Below are 24,826 nucleotides of genomic sequence, written 5' to 3' on the forward strand. Positions count from 1 at the left end.
TCTCTATTTTCTCGACGAGTTCCTCGGCGGCTCCATCGGGCTGAAAGTGTACACACGACAGAGTTTCTCGGCAGAATCCGGCTCTGACCGAGTTTCTCGCTGAATTCTGCCGAGAAACTCTGTCGTGTGTACGAGGCCTTAGGGTGGCCATAGACCAGACAGAGACCGGCCAAATTTGGACCAGTGTGTGAAATTCCCTTTTAAACTGAAGTCAATCGTTGGATTGACTTCTATCAAACGTAGTTGTAAAAGTTTTTGTTTTTTGTTTTTGTAAAACTTTTGTCCATCAGCAGTGACATGTTAACGTTTATATGACATTTAAAGCGGGGGTTCACCCTATGAACGGAATTTTTTTTTTTTTTTTCTACTACCATAAAATCAGGCATTGTAGCGCGAGCTACAGTATGCCTGTCCCGATTTTTTTACCCCCGTACTCACCTTGTACTCGTACATCGAAGATACCGGGGAATGGGCGTGCCTATGGAGACGGAGGATGATTGACGGCCGGCTCTGGCGCGTCACGCTTCTCCGGAAATAGCCGAAATAGGCTTGGCTCTTCACGGCGCCTGCGCATAGCCTGTGCGCAGGCGCCGTGAAGAGCCGAGACCTACTCCGGCTGTCTTCGGGGAGAGTGACGTGCCAGGGCCGGCCGTCAATCATCCTCCCTCTCCATAGGCACGCCCATTCCCCGCGGGAGCCGAAATCTACAATGTACGATTACAAGGTGAGTCCGGGGTTAAAAAAATCGGGACAGGCATACTGTAGCTCGCGCTACAATGCCTGTCTCGATGGTAAAATCATGTGGGTGAGGGTGAACTACCGCTTTAAGTAATTGGGTTTAAATTCATGTTATTTATATACTGAGTAATTGGTTACCATTCCCACATTGGCAGATAAATAAACATTTTATGAATAAATAATAAAAAAAATTCTTTTGAATTATGATTTGTGTTTAATCAGGTTATCCAAGCAACGATTGAAAAGCACAAACAGAACAGTGAAACATTTCGAGCGTTTAACAGTTCCTTCTCCCGCGAAGAAGACCATTGTCCAGACTCGCCGGTAATTATCACAAAATAATATAATGGCCTTGTAAATTATGACTTTAATTATAGGAGTCAACTGAAATTAATTGTGTTAGCATGCAGACCAGGAGTAGTGTTCTTAGTAAAAAGAGAACTGAGATGTTCTTGGAAAAGGCTTCAAAATCACGGTGCCACATTTCTAAGAATACCAGAAATATGGAGCAACAGAACTAAAAGAATCTAAAAGAAGAGTGGTCCATTGTATCCATAAAAGCCAATCAAGTTCTCCCTTTCATTGTTTGCCCTTGAATCATGAAGGGCAAACAATTAATGGTTACTGGGGGTTTCAAAGAACATACATTTTTTTAGAAATATTCTGTCATTAAGCCCGAGTCTTATATTTTCTTCTGGTCCCCAATGTTTCAATGGCTTCTCATGGCCTTATTTCCACTTGTTCTTAACCACTTGCCGACCGCGTAACGCACATATACGTTGGCAGAATGGCTCCTGTGGGCAAAGCAATGTACCTGTACGTTGCTTTAAAAAAACTCGCCGTGCGTGTGCGCCCGCCGTGGGCTCCGTGCCTGCGGGAACCTACTGGTTATCCCCTAAACTGCCAGTGTCATTTACACAGTAATCCGTGCATTTTTTATAGCACTGATCGCTGTATAAATGACAATGGTCCCAAACTAGTGTCAAAAGTGTCCGATGTGTCGCCATAATGTCGCAGTCACGATAAAAATCGCAGATCATCGCCATTACGAATATAAAAAAAATTATAATAAAAATGCCATTAAGCTATCCCCTATTTTGTAGACGCTATGGCCCGGACTCACAGACAGCGGCGCACATTTATTTTGCCGTAGCGTATCTCCTGTACGCTACGCCGACGCAGCGCAGAGAGGCAAGCATGGAATTCACAGAGCACTTGCTCCCAAAACTGTGCTGCGTTTCCTAGGTGTAAGCGGAAGTGGGCGTGAGCCATGCAAATGAGGCGTGACCCCATGCAAATGATGGGCCGAGCGCCAGACAGATACGTATAACGAACGGCGCATGCGCCGTCCCGTGGACGCATCCCAGTGCGCATGCTCACAAACACTTTGGAACAACTGTCTAAGATACGCCAGGTCACTGCCTACGGCGTGAACGTAACCTACGCCTAGTCATATTCACGTCCAACGTAAACTACGTAAAATACGCCGGCTTGTATTCCCTGGTGCAGCCCTTTGCACGTCTGTTGCTGAGTTACACCTCCTTTATAGGGCTTAACTTTACGCCGGACGTACAACTTACGCGCACCACTTGTAGCCTGCGTCGGCCGCACGTACGTTCGTGAATCGGCCTATCTCCCTCATCTCCATATTTAAATCGAAAATCAATGGGAGCGCCACATGCGTCCAGCGTAAATATGCGCCCACTCTACGCCGGCATAGGCAAGTTACGTCGGTGGAATGAAGCCTGTTTTTAGGCGTATATTAGTTTGTGGGTACGGCGCACAGATACGAAGGCGCATATTTGCACTTACGCGGCGTATGTGGAGATACGTCGGCGCAAGTGCTTTTTGAATCCGGGCCAATAACTTTTGCACAAACCAATCAATATACACTTATTGCGATTATTTTATTTATTTTTTTTACCAAAAATATGTAGAATACATATCGGTCTAAACTGATAGACATTTTTTTAATATCTTTTGGGGATATTTATTATAGCAAAAAGTAAAAAATGTATATATTTTTTTTTTTTAATTGTCGCTCTTTTTTTGTTTATAGCGCAAAAAATAAAAATCGCAGAGGTGATCAAATACCACCAAAAGAAAGCTCTATTTGTGGGAAAAAAAGGACATACATTTTGTTGGGTTACCATGTCCCACGACCATGCAATTGTACTTTAACCCGGCGCAGTGCCGAATCGCAAAAAGTGCTCTGGTCAGAAAGGGGGTAAATTCTTCTGGGCTGAAGTGGTTAATCAGCAGAATGGCTCTTAGTGGTTAGCACTTCTGCCTTGCAGGACTGGGGGTGTTTAGTTTGCATGGGTTTCCTCCAGGTACACCGGGTTCCTTCCACACTCCAAAGACCTACTGGTAGCCTAATTTGCTCCTTTCCAAATTGGTCCTAGTATATGTATATATGCATATAAGATTGTTTTGTAAGCCCCTTGAGAGCAGGAAATGTGAAATAACCCTGCGAAAATTGTCAGCACTGTATAATGACCTGTAATAAATATTACATATATTCAGCCAATTGGTGAATAGCAAAATTACCCATACACCTTGAAGGAGATATCCACATTTTAACAATTCCTCCTCAGAAGATTTGAAGCTTCCTTTATATTTACATAGTGGGACCTTCACAGTTTTTTGTAATAGGAACCTTTAATCTCAAATTTACCTGCAAATCAACTGGTGAAACTGAGATTTCAGTTCTTGCTCAGTTATATAGCTTCTATGATGGCTATTTGTTATGGGTAACAATTAAGACATGTACACGGGGCGTTTTTACAACGTCTCCGAGTAAACGACATTTAAAACATTTGATTTGCTGCATTTGCATGCCGAGTTTGCGTTTTGGAAATGTAAAAAAAAGTAGCCAAAAAATGAAAAACTCCTGTAAATGAAATGTGGCTAAACGCGAGTTACCGCATTACAGGCATTTGGCGTTTCAACTGCCTCTGAACATTCGTCCTGAAAGCGTCCTTTTGCGTTCCAAAAAATGCTTCTAAACTCAACTACCTAGAAAAAACTATGAGCCTGGTATGACAAATGCTCCGACATTGGGAGCTCATGTCGCATGATGTGTGAAAATTAATGTTTCCCTATGAGAGCTGTCTTAACTGGTCCGACACAAGTGGGTCTGACTTTGAAAATGCTCCCCGTACTACTTTGGTCCGACTTTGATCCTACTTCAGCCCATTGAATATCATTGAAGTCGGATCAAAGTAGGATCCTTGTAATAACCATCCGACTTTTGACATTTGACATGATGATTACAGGAGCAGTAAAAGTAATTTATGTCACACTGGGATTGTTTTGATTGGTCAAATAAAAAGTTGTACTAGCACAAAGTCGGATCAAAGTAAGTAGTATCCTGTTCATTCAAGTTGGATGGATGTAGGACCAATGTAGGATCGATGTAGGACTGATGTTGCAGAGCAAAGTAGGATGAAAGTCATATGACTGTCCTGTAGTACAACTTTCATCCTACTTTGCTCTGCCACGTCAGTTCTACATTGGTCCTACATCCATCTGACTTGAATGAACAGGATACTAGTTTGATCCAACTTTGTAATAGTCTGACTTGTCTTTTGACCAATCAAAACAATCCCAGTGTGAGATAAATTCCTTTTACTGCTGCTGTAATCACCATGTTGGATGTCAAAAGTCGGATAGTAAGGACAAGGATCCTACTTTTATCCGACTTCAATGATATTCAATGGGCTGAAGTAGGATCAAAGTAGTACAGGGAGCATATTTAAAGTTGGACCAACTTGTGTCGGAACCAGTTAAGAAGGCTCCCATAGGCAAACATTGATTTTTACATGTCATGCGACATGAGCTCCCAATGTCAGAGTGTTGGTCGTACCAGTGTGAACCCAGCCTAAATGACCCTGTGTCAGGGCTGGACTGGGACAAAAATTTGGCCCTGGACTTCATCTAGACTGGCCCACTTTTACAGGTCTCTCCCATGGCGGCTGGACAACTCCCGCAAGCCCCCTCTCCCCCTTCACTAGCCACTAGCCGTTCTACTTTATTAGAGTAGAACGGCTAGTACTGGTACTCTTATAGGTACCAGTGGGAATGCTAGACATTGTTTCACCCAGGGCAAAGAATCAGTTCGATGCTCCCCCTTATGGGACACGAGTCAGCTGTCTGTCCCCTCCCCCATGCTCCTCTGTCGTCCCCCTGCTCCTCTGGTCCTCCCCCTGCTTCTCTGTTCCCCCCAGGTGAGCGCTGCGGGGAGGAAGAGGAGGTGAACGCTGCAGGAAGGGAGAGAAAGAGGAGCGGGGGGGGGGGGGTTCGCTGTCACCGAACCCGGCCCACTGAGCCATCAGCCCACCGGGAAACTCCCTGTAGTCCAAATCGGCCAGTCCATCTCTGCCCTGTGTACATGTACTGATAAGATAACAGAGGAGAGTTCAGGGGCAGCTGAAAAACACCCAACTGCTCCTAAACTTATGTTAACCAGCAGCAGTGTACATGAGGCCTTTGGGGTTGAGGATCTCACATTTGCTTTCTAGAGACCTGTGAGATGAAGGAATGTTTTGCGTGAATGGATGGGTATGATCATGTCATTTATATATGAATAAATATGAGGTCTAATCGGCAAGAAACACGACTAAATTTACATTATGGCAAATTAGTTTTGCTTGGTTTGGCTGATAATTGGTCTGGACATCTTAAATCCTGAGGTTTAGCAGATGCTGTATTACCTAATCTAAAACTGTCACCTGTTTCCAATCCAGATAGCAACCCCTGTATCATGTGATTCTGCACCCGGATCAGATGGCTGCAATTCACCCGGAGGAGTAAGTGATTCATTGTATTTATTTTAAAATGTTACTCTCAGCTGTGAGGATATAAAAAGACACAATAAAAAAAAAAAAAGATATGGTATCTCTATTTATTAATACATCATTACCTGAATTTCACTTGGTATTAGCCTTTTGCAATGACTAAATGGCAGAGCTCAGAGGAAGAAGCAGTACAAGAAGCCACTTGGTTCACATGCTGACAAACATGGTGATAGGAGGAGAAGGCAGAGTGATGGGTGAGCAGTGCTGCTTCTCCTTTCACTGGCCATTCACAGACAGGAGCATTATCCATGACAGCTTGGCTTTGTTCATTTGTTAGTAGTAGTACTGTAGTAAGTGCATACAATACATGAATATTTTTTTTTATTTTTCCAGAAAAGTGGCAGTGGTTGGGATAAGTAAAGAGGCGGGATGCAGGCCCACCTACATTTGTAGGAGGAGCCTCACCTTCTTAAGGCAACCCCAGGGCCTCCTCCTGCTGTCGGCTTTCCTCTTGTTTCTCCCACCCTCCCTTTCCCCTTTTTTATTTCTTCACCTTTTAATTTCCTATATCTTCTTGTGTATGCCCCCTTTTAGGCATACTGACCTCGTGACCACGGCACACCCCAGGTCACCTTTCAGCTCACTTCTGTTCTTTCCCTAAATTCCACAAGAGACTCCGAGTACAAATGATACCACTGCCAGGGGTGCATGAATAGTAGAAAAATGTGCATAACAGGTGATCGCTGTAAGCACCCCTAGCAATTGTTATCATTTGTCTCAACCTCTGTCACTTTTGCTGGTCAGCTTGGTCTGCATTTAAAATGTATTGAAACATGCTAGAATAAAATATACTATATGAATACTATCATTACATGTTTTCACAGCATACAGTTATCAGAATATTATTATTATTTTTTTTTTGTAATAGTGGACACAGCTTCCACCTTGGAAATAAAAGTAATGCTTTAGAAAGTGAACTGGCCAAATAAGGTGCTATTATATGAATCCTGTTACTTTGCTTCAGTCAGATTTTTTTTTACTCTAAAGCCTCGTACACACAATCAGATTTTCTGATGGGAATTGTGTGTTGACAGCCTGTTGGCGGAAAATACAACCGTTTGTATGCTCCATCGAACAATTGTCGGATTTTCCACAGACAAATGTTGGATGGCAGGCTTTAAAGTTTTAAGTCTGTTGTCGGATTTTTCGATCGTGTGTACACAAGTCCGTCGGACAAACACGCATGCTCGGAAACAATGCTCACAAATCACAACATTAGCAGAGAGTGCCCAAAGGGTGGCGTTAAGAGCTGAAAAAACAAGTAGTACGTAACTACATTTGTGTTTATTGGTCCACAATTGTGTGCCGTTTGTATGCAAGACAAGTTCATGGCCAACACCCTTTGGACAAAAGTCAGAGGCTTTGTCTGCGGAAAATCCGATCGTGTTTAAGAGGCTTTAGCCAATGTTTTGCAACTCCAGTTCTCAAGGATCCCCAACAGGTCATGTTTTCAGGATTTCCATCAGATAACAACAGCTTTGGTAATTACTAAGGCAGTGAAACTGATCAAATCACCTGTGCAAAATCATGGAAAGTCTGAAAACACGACCTGTTGGGGGTACTTGAGGACTGGGGTTGAGAAACGTTGCTCTAAGCTACAGTACATAGGATCAGTACCTAATGAAGCAGAGTCAAAAATCATAGAATTAAACAGTACATTGGCAGTCTGTGTTTTGTTTTCTTTATGATGCTTTGTCTTGCCACTTCTAGACACTTGTGGGTAAATCCAGCAGAATAACTAGTTGTGGTATGTGGAAAATGTCCACCTGTTCTATGTCAAAATTGTCTTGTGACTGGTGTAATGTGTAGTTCAGGGTAGCTTGCAGACCGTATTCTGCCTACAATAGCATGTTCTTGGTACATCGCTGGACTTTAAGTGGTTATATTGGGAAGATTCTTGCAGATGCAGGCATCATCCCGGTACCGTTTTTTAAAGCAGATGGTCGACACTCTTGTAAAAGCAGTCCTAGTAGCTAACTAGCTGCTGGATTGCTTTTACAAGCCGTGGATTTACTGGGATCTCCTATCCCACCAGGAGTCGCGATCGACCAGCTGCCGCTTCCACCGGCTGATCACAGAACTGAAAAAAGACCAGATCAGCTTAGTTCAGCTCTGTGATATAGTAATCTGGAAGCGATGAACTTGCATCACTTCCTGTTTACCTGGATGTAAACGGCACCATTTTTAAAAATCAAAAGCATTCAATCACATAGTCCATGTGATACCTTTTAATGTGACCTATAAACTGTACAACTCGGTTGAAAAACAAACTAAAATCTTTTGGGGGGTGGGGGAAGTAAAAATAATAATAATCTAGTTGCATAAGTGTGCACACCCTCTTATAACTGGGGATGTAGCTGTGTTCAGAATTAAGCAATCACATTAAAACTCATGTTAGATAGGAGTCAGTACACACCTGCCATCATTTAATAATTCAGCTGTTCTAGTAGGTCTTTCCTGACATTTTCTTAGTCACATCCTACAGCAAAAGCCATGGTCCGCAGAGAGCTTCCAATGCTTTAGAGCAGGGGTAGGGAACCTTGGCTCTCCAGCTGTGGTGAAACTACAAATCCCATCATGCCTCTGCCTCTAGGAGTCATGCCTGTGATTGTCAGGGTCTTGCAATGTCTCATGGGACTTGTAGTTGCAAAACAGTCAGGTGAAAGATACAAAAGAAAGCTAAACATGAAGAGAAACTTCATCTTTCAGCATGACAACAACCCAAAGCAGGAATGGATTCACCCGAAGAAGATTCAAGTTTTGGAATGGCCCAGCCAGAGACCAGACCTGAATCCGATTGAAAATCTGTGGGGTGATCTGAAGAGGGCTGTGCACAGGAGATGTCCTTGCAATCTGACAGATTTTGAGCTTTTGCAAAGAGTGGGCCAATATTGCCAAGTCAAGATATGCCGTGCTGATAGACTCATAACCAAACAGACTGACTGCTGTAATAAAATCAAAAGTTGCTTCAACAAAGTATTAGTTTAGGGTGTGCACACTTATGCAACCATATTATTTTATGTTTTTATTTTTACTTCCCTCCACCTAAAAGATTTCAGTTTGTTGTTCAACTGAGTTGTACAGTTTATAGGTCACATTAACCGCTTAAGAACCGCCGAACGACGATAAACGTCGGCAGAGCGGCACAACTGGGCATAAGCATGTACAGGTACGTTGCCTTTAAGAGCCCAGCCTTGGGTCACGCTGAGCTCCGTGACCGTCACAGAGCTGAAGAACGGGGAGAGGTAAGTGTAAACAAACCTTTCCCCGTTCTTCCTAGTGTCAGTGATCGTCTGTTCCCTGTCATAGGGAACGACGATCAGTGACGTGTCACGCCAGGCCACGCCCCCTACAGTAAGAATCACCCACTAGTGCACACTTAACCCCTACAGCGCCACCTAGTGGTTAACCCCTTCCCTGCCAGTGTCATTTTCACAGTAATCAGTGCATTTTTATAGCACCGATTGCTGTAAAAATGACAATGGTGTCAAATGTGTCCGATGTTTCCGTCATAATGTCGCAGTCAAAATAAAAATCGCTGATCGCCGCAATTACTATTAAAACAATATATATTAATAAAAATGCCATAAAACTACCCCTTATTTTGTAGGCGCTATAACTTTTGCGCAAACCAATGAATAAACGCTTATTGAGATTTTTTTTATACAAAGAATACATATCGGCCTAAAATGAGGGAAAAACATTTTTATATATTTTTTAGGGGATATTTATTAAAGCAAAAAGTAAAAAATATTGAATTTTTTTCAAAATTTACGCTCTCTTTTTGTTTAGCGCAAAAAATAAAAACCGCAGAGGTGATCAAATACCACCAAAAGAAAGCTCTATTTGTTAGAAAAAAAGGACGCCAATTTTGTTTGGGAGCCACGTCGCACGACTGCGCAATTGTCAGTTAAAGCGACGCAGTGCTGAATCGCAAAAAGTGGCCTGGTCCTTTAGCTACAAAATGGTCCGGGGCTTAAGTGGTTAAAGGTGCAAACAGTTCTGAAATTATTTATCTTTGTCTCTTTTGTTTAAATCACAAAAACCTGACATTTTAACAGACGTGTGTAGACTTTTTATATCCACTGTAGATTTTGTAATATTATGTTTAGTTTTCTGCTATAGATGGTCAGACATGCGTAAAAATTCATTCCAGGATTCTATGTCCTACTCCTTTGTCTGAGAGGATTTCCGTGAAATCGTTTAATACAGACTAAGAGCTGCACGCAATTACAAATAATTCAGAGCAGTGCGTTTTGGCTCTGGCAGAGATTAGGGGATTTGTTTTCTGTTCTGCAATCATTATTTGATGAGACAGATTTGTGTGACGTGTGTATAATCAATTTGATCACTAGATGGCAGTGATGGGCAGCTAAAGAAATGCTTCTAACCTCTGATCACCTCCGGCCTCCAGATATTTTTTGTGTTTGCCACTTGTAAATGATTTGTGATTGCAGGCAGAAGAGGCATGGTTGATGGTACATGTCATTCCAATAATAACTGCTGTCTCAAGTGATTGTTCTAACCTTCAGAACATAATCACCAGCAATCAGCAATGACTTTTCAGGAACTCTGTACTAATTACTGAAAATTGAGGTTCTAATTAATACTGGGTCTGATGCACTTAGATCTGATAAAGGATATTGTTACTCTAAATAAAAACCACTGCAATAATTAGCCTTGTGTTTACCTATCAGCGTGTACCTGAAGCAGTTGCCTATTTTATGCTTATAAGCCTGTACAGCCTTTACATCCTTTGCAGTATATAGAAGGGGTAAGCAGCGTGTTTTGTTTCAAGTGCCACTTTATGCATTGACATACCTCCGTTGGACCTTAATGTCCAGCATGCTGAATAAGCACCTTCAGCAGACAGTTTAACTCTCCATTAAGATATGGAATTTGATCCAACGTAGTTTTACTTCTTAACCACTTCCCATCTGGCCTATAGCAGAATGACAGCCAGGTGGGGGTTTCATTGCTCTGACTGGACATCATATGACATCTTTCGGAACAAGCCACTTGTGCACGCCCCCAGGGGCGTGCTGCGTGGCAATCAGTGGCCCGGTGTGTCCCTCGGGCACACTGCAACTCTAACGGAAAAGTCTGACGTAGGCTCTTTACCATGTGATCAGTTGTGTCCAATCACAGCTGATCAGATTGTAAATAGGAAGTGTCGGTTACCAGCATTCCTCTCCTCACACTGACAGTGTGTGAGGTGAGGAAAGCCCATAAGTGGCTTTCCTCATAGGGGAGATCTGCACTGATAATCAGTGTAGCCCCACCAGTGATGCCAATCGGTGCCGCCTATCAATAGAAGAAAAAGGGTATGAATAAAAAGTGATGAGCGCAAACTGAAAATCTAAAAGTGAATATCAAGACAGTCCATAGGGACTGATAACAATCTATTGGACGCCTTAAAGATTTCAAGACAGTGAACTATAATATTGTGAAAAAAACCTCAAATTAGTGCAACTGCTATAACAAATATCTGAATCAAGTCCAAAATTATATATCAAAATTTGAATAAATCAATCTGCTGGGTGAGTGGTGAAAAAGACTTCTGCCCTTTAAACATCAATGTAGGGAATCTGGATGAGTCTTCACTAAATCTTCACTAAGCTTGAGCTCACAGAGCGCTTACCTCCAGTCACTGGGTTATGCGTGTCAACGAAATCCTCCAGATACTAAGATGGAATCCAATCAATGGGAAATCAGTGTCCACGAAATCCTCCAAGTGCTGGGGTAGAGTCCAGAAACGTTCTTTTATGTTCCAGGATGCCCCCAGTCTCACACTAGTTCTGTAGCCAGGCTCTTTAGCTATCAGCTACTTGCTCGAATGTTCCCGCCCACACGTTCCTTTCAGACACAGCACTGTCATTCAAACTGCGACAGCGCTAATATCTGGCCTGAGCAGGAAGGGAGTGAAAGTGCCAAGTAGTGCCAAGTGGTTAAAATGTAATACATAGGATGTTCATTTAAAGTGCCATTTGATGTGTAAAAAGGCACTTGGGTCGGGTTCACACCATCCCCGCATGCGGCTCACAGCAGGGGTCCGGTGTGCTGGTTCACCGGTTCAGGTCCGACTTCAGCCCAAAATTTAGGCTGAAATCAAACCTGAAATGCACCAAAAAAGGCACGCATTTTTTCGGCACACTGCACCGGACCCGCTGCAGAGATATGTGAACCAGTTCAATAGAGAGCCAGTCACATTCTCCTGCTATGCGAATTGAATGCGTCGAAACGCGCATTCAATTCGCATAGGTGTGAACCTGGCCTTATAGTCTTATGCCTGCTTTGAAGGCTAGCAGCTTACTGAGGCAACATAGAGAAGAAAGGGGGAGTCTATCTAAAAGACTAAACCAGCCAGCATCAACATACAGGGGAGCTGGGTTAAACCAATAACAAATACAGAAATAGCAAGTTGTAGTAAGACTAAAGTGGCACTAGATGTCAGCATCAAGACATTAATACATGCATCATGCATAAAGAAATCCATGTATTACTTTCGACTATTTGGTTATATTACCCTTTGGCCTTGATATTGTTTTGATATCAGATTGATATGGAGATTTTGTTCTTTCTAATCCTGATAAAGGGGGCACTCTTGGACCCCAAAAACATGTTGGCTACTTTTTATATTGTAGCGGTGGTGTTGTGCAGTGGTGTTGTGCTTCGATTTTATTTCTCATTACATATTGTGATCTCTATAAGGCCCTTTTCACAGGGGCTTAATTTATCCAAGTGGATCCAATGGAAGAAAGGGGGGTTTACTCCTGCGCTAATCTAGCTAAAAGCAATATTGATGAACATAAATTGAGAAAACCAAAGCAGCAACATAAATATGTGATAATCATGGAAAAAACATTAAACGAACAAAATGTTGCGCTAAGGTGGATCCGTCTGCTCAGCGGGGTTTTGTCTGCTGGTCCCGCTGAGCAGGCGAATGACAGGTCGCTATGCACAGTGGACATGGACACAGATTAGATGACCTAATCTTTTACTACTGCAGCTTCATTTCACTTACAGGCCCTCCACCCTGTGACTGGACAGTGAAAGGAGAAGCAGCACACTGATATGCTCATCTCTGTCACTCTGTTCTCTTCTCTTATCAGCATTGCTTTTTGGACTGCAGCATACTTGACTGCCTCTTTGTGGTGCTTCTCCTTCCAAATTCCTGAGCTCTGCTGTACAGTAGAGTGCTTGAAGATGATACCAAGTCGTATTCAAATACTTTTAAATAAAGTATGTATGATGTGTTCATGATTACAGAGGTGCTTTGATTTGTACCTTTTTATATCTGCTGTAAGTGTTAGGTTTAACGGTCGGGTCAAAGGTGTTAAGTGTTTTTCAGGTTTATTAAATCCATTGTTTGGTTAGGATACATTTTTTTTCTTGCTGTGTTTACAATTATTTTGGGCTGTTTTGTGGTGTCAAAAGTGTTGCACATCTTTAACTGAAAACAGTCACACCAACTATGCAGCAGCTGCTTAGAGTTTGCCAGTTCCTAGGAAGAAGAGCCACATGTGGCCCCTGGGTTATTAGATGGGCCCACTACTTTGGCCTATGAGTGATGGTCCAATGTAGGATCTTCAGTTCCATAACAACTCCTAGGAAGCCACTGCTGCATTCTAATACAACAATCTGTTTAAAGGGGTTGTAAAGGTTTGTGTTTTTTCACCTTAAAGTGGAGTTTCACCCCCCAAAAAAATTCTCAGATTACATCCAGCATACTAACGACCTGTAAAGTATGCTGGTATTTTTTTTTTCTCCGTACATACCGTGTAATTGTTATTTTCGCCCAGGCTTCCGGGTTCTGATTACTGCGGGACTGGGCGTTCCTATTGAAAGCTTAGCTGATTGACCTCTGGTGAAAATCTTCCCATGTCGCATAAAGCGCGTCACCAGTTTTCCGTAAATAGCCGACATGCGAGTCGGTGCTATACGGCGCCTGCGCCCGCCGTGTACTGCTGACTGCGCAGGCGCCATATAGCGCCGACTCGCAGGTCGGCTATTTACGGAAAACTGGTCACGCGCTTTATGCGACATGGGAAGATTTTCACCAGACGTCAATCAGCTAAGCTTTCAATAGGAACGCCCAGTCCCGCAGTAATCAGAACCCGGAAGCCTGGGCGAAATTAACAATTACACGGTATGTACGGAGAAAAAAATAAAAATACCAGCGTACTTTACATGTCGTTAGTATGCTGGATGTAATCTTAGAAAAAACATTTTGGGTGAACCCCCACTTTAATGCATCCTATGCATTAAGGTGAAAAAACACCTGGCAAACACTAGCCCTCCCCCAGCCCCCCCATTTGAATTGCTTCTAAACCCGTTCACGTGCTCTGCGCACTCCCAGCGTCCTCTTCTCGACGGAGTCTTGGCATTGATTGGATAGATTGATAGCAGTGCAGCCATTGACTCCCGCTGCTTTCGATCAAATCCAATGACGCGGCCGCCGGGGGCAGGGCCGAGTCATACACTCAGCAGCTATGGACGCTGAGTGTATGACACGGGAGTGTGCCTGCAAGGTAACCCCCTCAAGAGAGAGCTTGCCAGGGGGGGTTATCTAATGAGGGGAGGAGCCGTGAGAGCCCCCGTGGGACCCCAGAACAGGAGGAACGGGGCCACTCTGTGCAAAACGAACTGCACAGTGGAGGTAAGTGTAACGGCTACCCACTGGTGTGAGGGTCTCAGCCGTTGGAGACGTCCTTTTCCCTGGCAAGCTGCGATATGCAAGTACCGCCGGTATATCCCATCGAACGCCCTTCCAAGAAACGAGACGTGCTACGTTTGCAGAGTCAAGCAGACTGACTTTTAATGCCACATTTTACCTCCTTATATCTGGTTACAACTGTACAGAAACAAATGACACTCCCCCCCCCCCAGGGGGGACTTCAATACACACACTTTGAAACAATGACCTTCCCTTGAGCCAATCAGCTGCTAGCCATTTCGGCTCCTCAACTTAGCCTGATCAGACAATAGAATTCAATTAACCTTTAAAACAATTATCACTCACACATAATCCCCCTCAGCATACACCTCACAGGGGGGCTGTTATCTCCACAAGAGAATTCATTAGCTATGCGAAGGGTACATTAGCATTCAGCAGTGACAGAGACCCTTGTCCAGTTAACCCTTTGAGCTCAGAATACAATGTGGTACATCCACTTGTGACAGGCCATGCAGTTCCTTGTAGTCCTCCCTGCACGAAGATCATAACTGTCCCGGCAGCATGCATGTGTCCGTTACACTACTCCCCCTTTGTGGAACACTCCGGCAGACCCGGATTGATCCTTTTCGGATCAACTTGGGGATGTCCGGTCTGCTGTTTAGGGTAAAAGTTCCGTTTGCCTGGACAGTCCGTCGGCCTTCTCATTGGCTTACCAGGTCGGTAGCTGATGGTGAAGGTGAATAATGGAATTCAGTTCTGGAACAGTCACTTGCTTTGCTCTCTCAATGGCTCCCAAAACCTGTTGCTGATGCTCTTGGGACAAATACGGCACCACCTGGATGCAAATCCCATTTAATCTTTTGACAATTTCCGCCTGTTTGTGCATTTCAATGTTCAAGCCACGGGACATCTCATAATACATGACATAGTGTCGTTGCATCTCTGATTTCTCACTGGCCAGCTTGTCACATTCCCATTTTAGACTGTGATATTGTGCCGGATCTACAGTACATGTCGGGGAAGGTAGTCTTACCCGGTTCTCAGCAGCAAGCGGGTTGATTCCAGCAACGCGGGTGGTCACGGGACAAGCAGCAGCAGGTGTAGGTAAATAAGCCGAAGTCAGAGGGCCAATGTCGTTGCCCAGCACCACCTCGGCAGGTAGGTTGTCCATGATACCAACTGTGGTCTTTCCTGACCCGGCTCCCCAGTCTAAGTGCACCCGGGTGGTGGGTACGCGAAATACAGCACCCCCTGCGACCCGGACGGCAACTGTGCGAGTGGACACGTTCTCTGGCTTTACCAGATGTTTTTGAATCAGAGTGATAGTAGTCCCGGAATCTCTTAAGCCTTGTGCTACTTGTCCATTCACCCGTACCTCCTGACGGTGATGCTGACGGTTATCCGGAGAGGCCGCTTGTATTGGGTCTGCCTCATACCAAATTCCCAGACATTCCTCCGGGCCCCCCTCGGTCTCCAGGCAGTGGGCCGCAGAGGGACGTGATGGAGTGACCTCTGTGTTGGTTGTTGTGTGTCTCCAATTGTTATTTGTAGCTCTCACAGGGCAATAACGAGCAATATGTCCCGTGTCGCTGCAGTGATGGCACGTCACCCTAGGCGAATCCCGGGGGTAGTTGCTAGGCCCCTGAGGACGTGGTGGGACTGGAGCCCGAAACTCTGGGCGTGGGGTGACGGTTGGAGTACGCGGTTCTACCTTATGAGCCAGCCGTGTAGTACCCTGGCTTACTTTTCTTGTTTCCGCGTACTCATCTGCTAGCCGAGCCGCCTCGTTTAAGTTAGCGGGACGGCGATCTCGTACCCAGTCTTGTATGTTTGCGGCCAGGTCTTGGAAGAAATGTTCCATTAGGAACAGCTGCAATACTTCCTCCCCGGTGTTGGCCTTGCACCCTTGGACCCAAAGGGATGCCATCCTTTGTAACTGGTTGGCCCATTCCATGTGGGAGTCCACAGCCATCTTCTTGGACTCCCGGAAGCGCCGGCGGTAGGCTTCTGGCGTTACGGCATATCGGGTTAGCAACGCCTTTTTAACTTGCTGATATTGTAAAATATCCTCTGGAGCGAGAGCCCGAAAGGCTTCATTGGCTTTGCCCGACAATTTCCCCGACAAAATAGTGACCCATTGGTCTGGTGGTACCTGGTGTAGTGAGCACTGCCTCTCAAAATCCGCCAAATATCCATCGATTTCCTCCTCACTTTCTACAAAAGCTTTAAATGCAGTGAACGGTATTTTCTTTCCTGTAGCAGCAGGTGGGGGGGTAGGAACTGCAGGTGTAATGGGCTGTCTCGCTCTTACCAGTTCCAGTTCTTGTCCCCTCTTCGTTTGTATCTCTTCCCTTGCTTCCCGGAACAGCTGGTTGATTAGTTCCACGGACGTTTCTGGATACAAGGATAATCTCCGCTGTACAATCCCAGTAATTACATCTTCCTCGCTGACCGGTGCAAGGGGCTCAGTTCCTTCCATGGATCCATCCATTTCGTCCAGCTCCAGCAGGTCAGCTATCAGCTCTCTCCGTGGTCTGTTGCTGGCGCTCCTACCACGACTCTCTAATAAATCTTTCAGTGTGGATCTTTTCAGCCTGGCGTACTGCGACTCCATTCAGCACTTGCTCTTTGGATAAAAGGACCATCCCACCGCTGCCACCAATGTAACGGCTACCCACTGGTGTGAGGGTCTCAGCCGTTGGAGACGTCCTTTTCCCTGGCAAGCTGCGATATGCAAGTACCGCCGGTATATCCCATCGAACGCCCTTCCAAGAAACGAGACGTGCTACGTTTGCAGAGTCAAGCAGACTGACTTTTAATGCCACATTTTACCTCCTTATATCTGGTTACAACTGTACAGAAACAAATGACACTCCCCCCCCCCCCCAGGGGGGACTTCAATACACACACTTTGAAACAATGACCTTCCCTTGAGCCAATCAGCTGCTAGCCATTTCGGCTCCTCAACTTAGCCTGATCAGACAATAGAATTCAATTAACCTTTAAAACAATTATCACTCACACATAATCCCCCTCAGCATACACCTCACAGGGGGGCTGTTATCTCCACAAGAGAATTCATTAGCTATGCGAAGGGTACATTAGCATTCAGCAGTGACAGAGACCCTTGTCCAGTTAACCCTTTGAGCTCAGAATACAATGTGGTACATCCACTGGTGACAGGCCATGCAGTTCCTTGTAGTCCTCCCTGCACGAAGATCATAACTGTCCCGGCAGCATGCATGTGTCCGTTACAGTAAGTATAACATATTTGTTTTAAAAAAATTAAATGAACCTTTACAACCCCTTTAATTACATATCACATGCTTTACAGCAGCCAGCTTCTCTGTCATAATTGTCACTTAGATGCTGGAACGTTGAGAATAATGAATAATTGAAATGATGATGGTCGTCCTTTTTATCCAATTACGATTGCTTTTTGCTTATTCCAGCACTCAGGGATATGGAAAGCTTTGCGCTGAGTCTATTAAAGGTCCTTGGTGACATTTTGGAAGTTTTTATTATTATAAAATGTTTCAGAGTCTTTTATAATGTAGCCATTGCGCTCGCACATTGTTCATGAGTAGGCATCTATCTCATTCAGATGGATTACATGTCACGTCTCCATTTTGTGGCCCATGACTCATTGCACATTAAAGTGACTGGTATTAAGCCAGAAAGAATTCATACATTGTAATAATCTGGAAGTACACAGCTGGCGGCTCCGTCTAAATTGAAAATGCCATAAAAGTATAGAAAATGATGGACGCCTCGCAGCGCACGTTTCATGGTGACCAGCCTTACAAATGCCACTTTTCCCAGCAGTACTTGTTTCTGGGAAAAATGAAAGACCGTTCTAAAATCTGGAGCAGTGGCAGCAGCATACATAGTGCTGTAACCAATCACATTTCATAATTGTATTCTCATATGGCGAGAACAACAGTGGCAGATGTTTGGGTACAGAATGGATTGCCAAATGTGTGCTCGACATCTAGCAAGCCAAGTGAACGGCCTTAAGGCTGATGTATAAAAATATTGATCCAGACAGCCCCTGGTGAGACTTCAAACATGCACCTGTAGCATGGGCATATAGTGGGCCAGATCCACAAAGAAGTTACGCTGGCGTATCTATTGATACGCCGCGTAACTTCTAGTTTGCTACGGCGTATCTTTGTTTTGTATCCACAAAACAAGATACGCCTGAAGCTGGGCTAGATCCGACTGGCGTACGTCTTAGTACGCCGCCGGATCTAAGGTGCATATTTACGCTGGGCGCTAGGTGGCGTTTCCGTCGATTTCCGCGTTGAGTAAGCAAATTAGCTAGATACGGCGATCCACGTACGTCCGGCCAGCGCATTTTTTTACGTTGTTTCCGTAAGGCTTTTTTCGGCGTATAGTTACCCCTGCTATATGAGGCGTATCCTATGTTAAGTATGGACGCCGTTCCCGCGTCGAATTTTGTTTATTTTTTACGTTGTCTGCGTAAGTCGTTCGCGAATAGGGCTTTGCGTAGAATGACGTTCACGTCATAAGCATTGGCTTGTTGCGGGTTAATTTTGAGCATGCGCACTGGGATACCCCCACGAACGGCGCATGCGCCGTTCAGAAAAAACGTCATTTACGTCGGGTCAAGACGTATTGCCATAAAACACGCCCCCATCTCATCCATTTGAATTGCGCGCCCTTACGCCGACACAGTTACACTACGCCGCTGTTATGGCGCAAATTCTTTGAGAATACGGGAAATACGCTGTAAGTTACGCCGGCGTAGTGTATCTGAGATACACTACGCCGGCCGTAAAGAAGCGCCACGCTTCGTGGATCTGGCCCAGTGTGTCTAAAATAAAAAAATGAATATTTTGCATTGATTTAATTTTTTTTCTAATCCAAGCTTTTTTCACCTGGTGATCCTGCTAGTAACACACTACTTGTCCTAGGGTGACAACGCTCACTCACTCTACTATATCTATGGAGGAGCAGCGTTGTCACCCTAGGACAGGAAGTGTGTTAGGTCAAGACAGGAAGTGTCAGGACTACAGGACACCTATGCTTTTGAATGCATTGTGCTGCCTTACATTTTTTTTTTATTATTATAATTAGATCCAAGGTGACAACACCCAAGTTTGGCCAGCACCTGTGTGAAAGCAGGGCCTAAGTTGTATAATGCACAAGATCCTATATATATATATATATATATATATATATATATATATATATATATATATATATATATATATATATATATATATATATATATATATACATATCCTTATTGTGCAGTACAAACAAGCATATGTTCTTTGACACTGATATATAAATATATTCAGTATATGCACAGCGTTGCTGAATTGCACAGTACTGCATTTACCAACTGCGTTACCAGAGGACGGCTTTGGCTAGCAGGGGAAGCTTTTCCTAAGAAGATGTATTTAAATGGGTTGTAAACCTCAGATATAAAATATGAACAAAGCATAACCCCCTATAGTGTGTATTTGTCTCAATTAAGATCACAAAGTGTCATTTCTGTCTGCTGCTTTATTCCTCAGCATAAATCGTTTTTGAAAAGTTTTCCTGACACCAAGAGAAAAAAGGTGACAGGGGAGGGACCTCCAGCTGATTGACAGCCTGAGCTCTGTCCCTGTGTCCTGTATGAAGGTGGGTGTGTCCCTTCCCTCCAATCACCTTTCAGAGCTCTCTGGCTTCAGCTCTCTGCCCCCTTTTTTTGAACTTGGACAAGCTTTACATTTACAGCACTTTGAACAGGTGTAGAAATAAGAAGACTGCAGTTAGACAGGTACAACTTATGTAGTAGGATTTGTTTAATCTATGTGCATCATCTGAGGCCAGTCACTTCATAGTGTATATGTAAGGGTTTACAACCACTTTATGTGGAAGTAGCACCTTGCACCAGTTCTACATCTCTGTCCTGAACATTGGAGGATCAGCAATGACTAAGCTGCCCATAGCTGTCCCAACTTTACTGGAAGCCTTCCCTATGCTTTGTATTCTCTCTTGCACGTGGGTTGCTGTCCATGACGATACACTCATCAGAAAAGCACCAAGTGACTTATGTTCCCTTATTTAACCGCTTAAGGACCGCCTCCTGCACATATACGTCAACAGAATGGCACAGCTGGGCACAAGCACATATAGGTACGTCCTCTTTATGTGCCCAGCCGTGGGTCGCAGGCTCGCGCCCGCGACCCGGTCCGAAGCTCCGTGACCGCGGGACCCGATCGCCGCTGGAGTCCCGCGATCGGTCCCCGAAGCTGAAGAACGGGGAGAAGCTGTGTGTAAACACAGCTTCCCCGTTCTTCACTGTGGCGCCGTCATCGATCGTGTGTTCCCTTTTATAGGGAAACACAATCAATGACGTCACACCTACAGCCACACCCCCCTACAGTTAGAAACACAAATGAGGTCACACTTAACCCCTTCAACGCCCCCCTGTGGTTAACTCCCAAACTGCAATTGTCATTTTCACAGTAAACAATGCATTTTTGATGCATTTTTTGCTGTGAAAATGACAATGGTCCCAAAAATGTGTCAAAATTGTCCGAAGTGTCCGCCATAATGTCGCAGTCACGAAAAAAATTGCTGATCACCGCCATTAGTAGTAAAACAAAAAAAAATTATAAAAATGCAATAAAACTATCTCCTATTTTGTAAACGCTATACATTTTGCGCAAACCAATCGATAAACGCTTATTGCGATTTTTTTTTACCAAAAATAGGTAGAAGAATACGTATCGGCCTAAAGTGAGGAAAACATTTTTTTAATATATATTTTTGGGGGATATTTATTATAGCAAAAAGTAAAAAATATTGATTTTTTTTCAAAATTGTCGCTCTATTTTTGTTTATAGTGCAAAAAATAAAAACCGCAGAGGTGATCAAATACCACCAAAAGAAAGCTCCATTTATGGGGAAAAAAGGACGCCAATTTTGTTTGGGAGCCACGTCGCACGACCGCGCAATTGTCAGTTAAAGCGACGCAGTGCCGAATAGCAAAAGCTGGCCAGGTCCTTTAGCTGACTAAAGGTCCGGGTCTTAAGTGGTTAAAAAGTTTCCTTACCCAAAATGCCCATGAAAGTCAATCAGGAGTTCAGTGTCAGATCAGACCACTTATCCTCTCAAGACACTGTATGAAATCTCTAATGCCGCATACACACAACCATTTTTCCCGTCGGAATAAACTCAGACGGGCTTTTCCGACGGAATTCCGATCAAGCTGTCTTGCATACAACGGACACACCAAATTCCGAACGTCAACAACGTGGTGATGTACAACACTGCGATGAGCCTAGAAAAATGAAGTTCAATGCTTCTGAGCATGCTTCAGATTGTTTCCGAGCCTGCGTGTTTTTTTTTCTCTGTCGGAATTCCATACAGATGAACGGAATTTCAGATAGAATTTTTTTTCCGTCAGGGAAAAAGAGAGAATGGGGCAGATTCTCGTAGATCGCCGCATCTCTGCGGCGGCGTAACGTATCTCATTTACATTACGCCGCCGCAAGTTTTACGGGCAAGTGCTTGATTCACAAAGCACTTGCCTGTAAAGTTGCGGCGGCGTAGCGTAAATCCCCCGGCGCAAGCCCGCCTAATTCAAATGATCCGGGTAGGGGGCGTGGATCATTTAAATTAGGCGCGTTCCCGCACCGAACGTACTGCGCATGCGCCGTTCCTAAAATTTCCCGACGTGCATTGCGCTAAATGACGTCGCAAGGACGTCATTGGTTTCGACGTGAACGTAAATGACTTCCAGCCCCATTCACAGACGACTTACGCAAACTACGTAAATTGTTAAATTTCGACACGGGAACGACGGCCATACTTCACATTGGTTGCCCCTCATATAGCAGGGGCAACTTTACGCCGCGCAAACCTTACGTCAATGTCGTAACTTCACTGCGTCGACCGCCCGTACGTTCGGGAATCCGCGTATTTTGCTAATTTGCATACTCGATCGGGAAAATGACGGAGGCGACACCTAGCGGCGAAAAAATAATTGCATTTAAGATCCGACAGCGTAAGAGCCTTACGCCTGTCGGATCTAATGGTTATCTATGCGTAACTGATTCTAAGAATCAGTCGCATAGATACGACGGCCCAGATTAGGACTTACGACGGCGCACATTGCGTTGCGCCGTCGTAAGCCCTTTGTGAATCTGGCCATCTATGTTCTCTTTCTAAGTCTGTCAGAATTTCCGACGGAAAAAGTCCGATGGGGCATACACACGGTTGGAATATCTGATGAAAAAAAATCCGTCTGACTTTTTTCATCTGAAATTCCGACCGTGTGTACGCGGTATTAAGGGTTCAACTCCCTTTCCTGTGTAATAATGCAACAGAGCCACCTACAGGCAGGAAGGCTAACTGCTCTTTCCAACACGCAACTATTGTGAGAGGCTTTGGAAAGGTCGCCAAGCACATAAGTTCACATCGAATCACATTACATTCATTGTAAGAGGACATTTGGACACGCAGATATAGCTCACCTGTCCTCCGATCATTCTAGATGCTGTTTGTTACAAACATGCATGAATGGTTTGTCCTTGCCATCTGGATGTACTAGTGAAATATAATGAAACTTCCAGTAAATTATTCACAAACTTTTAAAATGAACGCATACATTAAAATAAAAACTACCTTCCCAGAAGAGACTATGGGGCACACTTTAGTAGTTAAACTGAACAGAAGATAGAGGAGGGAGATGCAGACAAAAGATCAGCTCCTGGTTTATCTTGTGAACAGAGCGACAGTTGGATTAGGTTTTCTTATCCATACAGTTATTTCCCTGAAGATCTCTTGGCCGGCTGGTTTTACTGCTGTTGATAGACCACTGCCAAAAGATCATGGCTGAAATCAGCTGGACCGAGCAACAATCCTTTAATGCTTATGCCCACTAGACTGCTTTTTTATTTTTTCTATGTATAGAGAAGCACATAGACATTAATGGTCAAACTGAAGGAGTGCCAGAGACTCCTCGAAGCTTGTATTGGGAATTATAGTCAATCATAAAAAATAATCACCTCTGGCTGATAAACATTTCCACTGGAGATGTGTCAGCCAGCCAAAGTGTCTACTGAGCTCACAAAGTGATCATAGTCTGATTTTGGAAAACCATATCATATGTAAGGGTTTATATTGTCTATCCATCCTGGTTAGCCATGCTGAGACGCTTGTGTGATCCAATTGTGTCTACATGTCTGATCACTGCCTAGTGATTATGACCAGCTTTGTTCTTTTCTTCTAATTTATTTTATTCCTTGCAATATCATGCTTTCTCTATCATTGTGTTGTGCAAAGGAGAATTAATCAGGATATATGTGTTCTAAAATAAATGCAGACATTGGGACCGATTTGAAAATAGAAACCGCCAATCAGGTTCCTCCTGTCCGTATTCTAGTGCTAGGATAATAAATGATAGGATCTGTGAGAAGTAACTCTTCATTTCCTTAGTTCTCTGGGTTTTGTGGATTAGCCTGGTTTAGCAGTATTGACCATAACATGTTGAATTGTTTGTTAATCAGCTAAAGCAGCCTACAATCTTCATAAGCGATGCAATACACTAATACACCTGCTGGTGGCAGCCTTACCCAGGGAGAGCAGTTGCTGTTTCTATACAGATACAGGTTTATTGTAACCAACAAAGGGTGAAAAAGGATACCTTGTTCATGTGCTTTGTCCATGTAAATTTTTTTTTTTTTTCCGATTGATTATAACTGTAATGTTGTCATCTCCCGCACTGTAATATCATCCACATCCCCCGCACTGTAATGTCCACAGACATCTCCCCCACTGTAATGTCCACAGACATCTCCCCCACTGTAATGTCCACAGACATCTCCCCCACTGTAATGTCCACAGACATCTCCCCCACTGTAATGTCCACAGACATCTCCCCCACTGTAATATCCACATCTTCCCACCCTCACTGTAATATCCACATCTCCCCCCACTGTAATGTCCACAGACATCTCTCCCACTGTAATGTCCACAGACATCTCTCCCACTGTAATGTCCACAGACATCTCCCCCACTGTAATGTCCACAGACATTTCCCCCACTGTAATGTCCACGGACATCTATCTCCCCCACTGTAATATCCGCAGACATCTCCCCACTGTAATATCCACAGACATCTCCCGCACGTAATATCCACATCTCCCCGCCCTCACTGTAATATCCACATCTCCCCTACCCCCACTGTAATATCCACATCTCCCTCCACTGTATTATCTGCCTCCTCCCCCTCTCCTGTGCCACATTTGACATCTTTCAGGTCGGAGGGTGGCGGGTACCTGCCGCAGCGAGATCACTCCGAAGTTCGGCCCCCCATTCTCCTTCCCCCGCCACCGGGCCACTCAGAAAGCACAATGCTCTTCGCGCATGCGCAGTAGGGAAACTGGCTGTCAAGCCACAGGGCTTCACTGCTGGTTTCCCTTACAGACGATGGCGGCGGCAGCACACAAGAGCCGATGGACACATCGGCTGGGATGCTGACATCGCTTGATTCCAGAACAGGTGAGAGTCCTAATATTAAAAGTCA

General features: G+C 44.3%; 1 protein-coding gene across 3 annotated transcripts in view; it reads left to right on the plus strand.

Annotated features, from left to right (window-relative positions):
* FGD3 (FYVE, RhoGEF and PH domain containing 3) overlaps positions 1-24,826 on the plus strand; it is a 312,502-nt gene that overhangs the window by 253,095 nt on the left and 34,581 nt on the right. For all 3 annotated transcript variants that reach the window (XM_040359284.1, XM_040359285.1, XM_040359286.1), the window contains 2 exons: positions 961-1,062; positions 5,487-5,549. In XM_040359284.1, the coding sequence (XP_040215218.1) occupies positions 961-1,062; positions 5,487-5,549 (165 nt within the window). The remainder of the gene's footprint in view (positions 1-960; positions 1,063-5,486; positions 5,550-24,826) is intronic.

The sequence above is a fragment of the Rana temporaria genome, chromosome 7 (genome assembly GCF_905171775.1).
Source record: "Rana temporaria chromosome 7, aRanTem1.1, whole genome shotgun sequence".
NCBI classification, from domain to species: domain Eukaryota; kingdom Metazoa; phylum Chordata; class Amphibia; order Anura; family Ranidae; genus Rana; species Rana temporaria.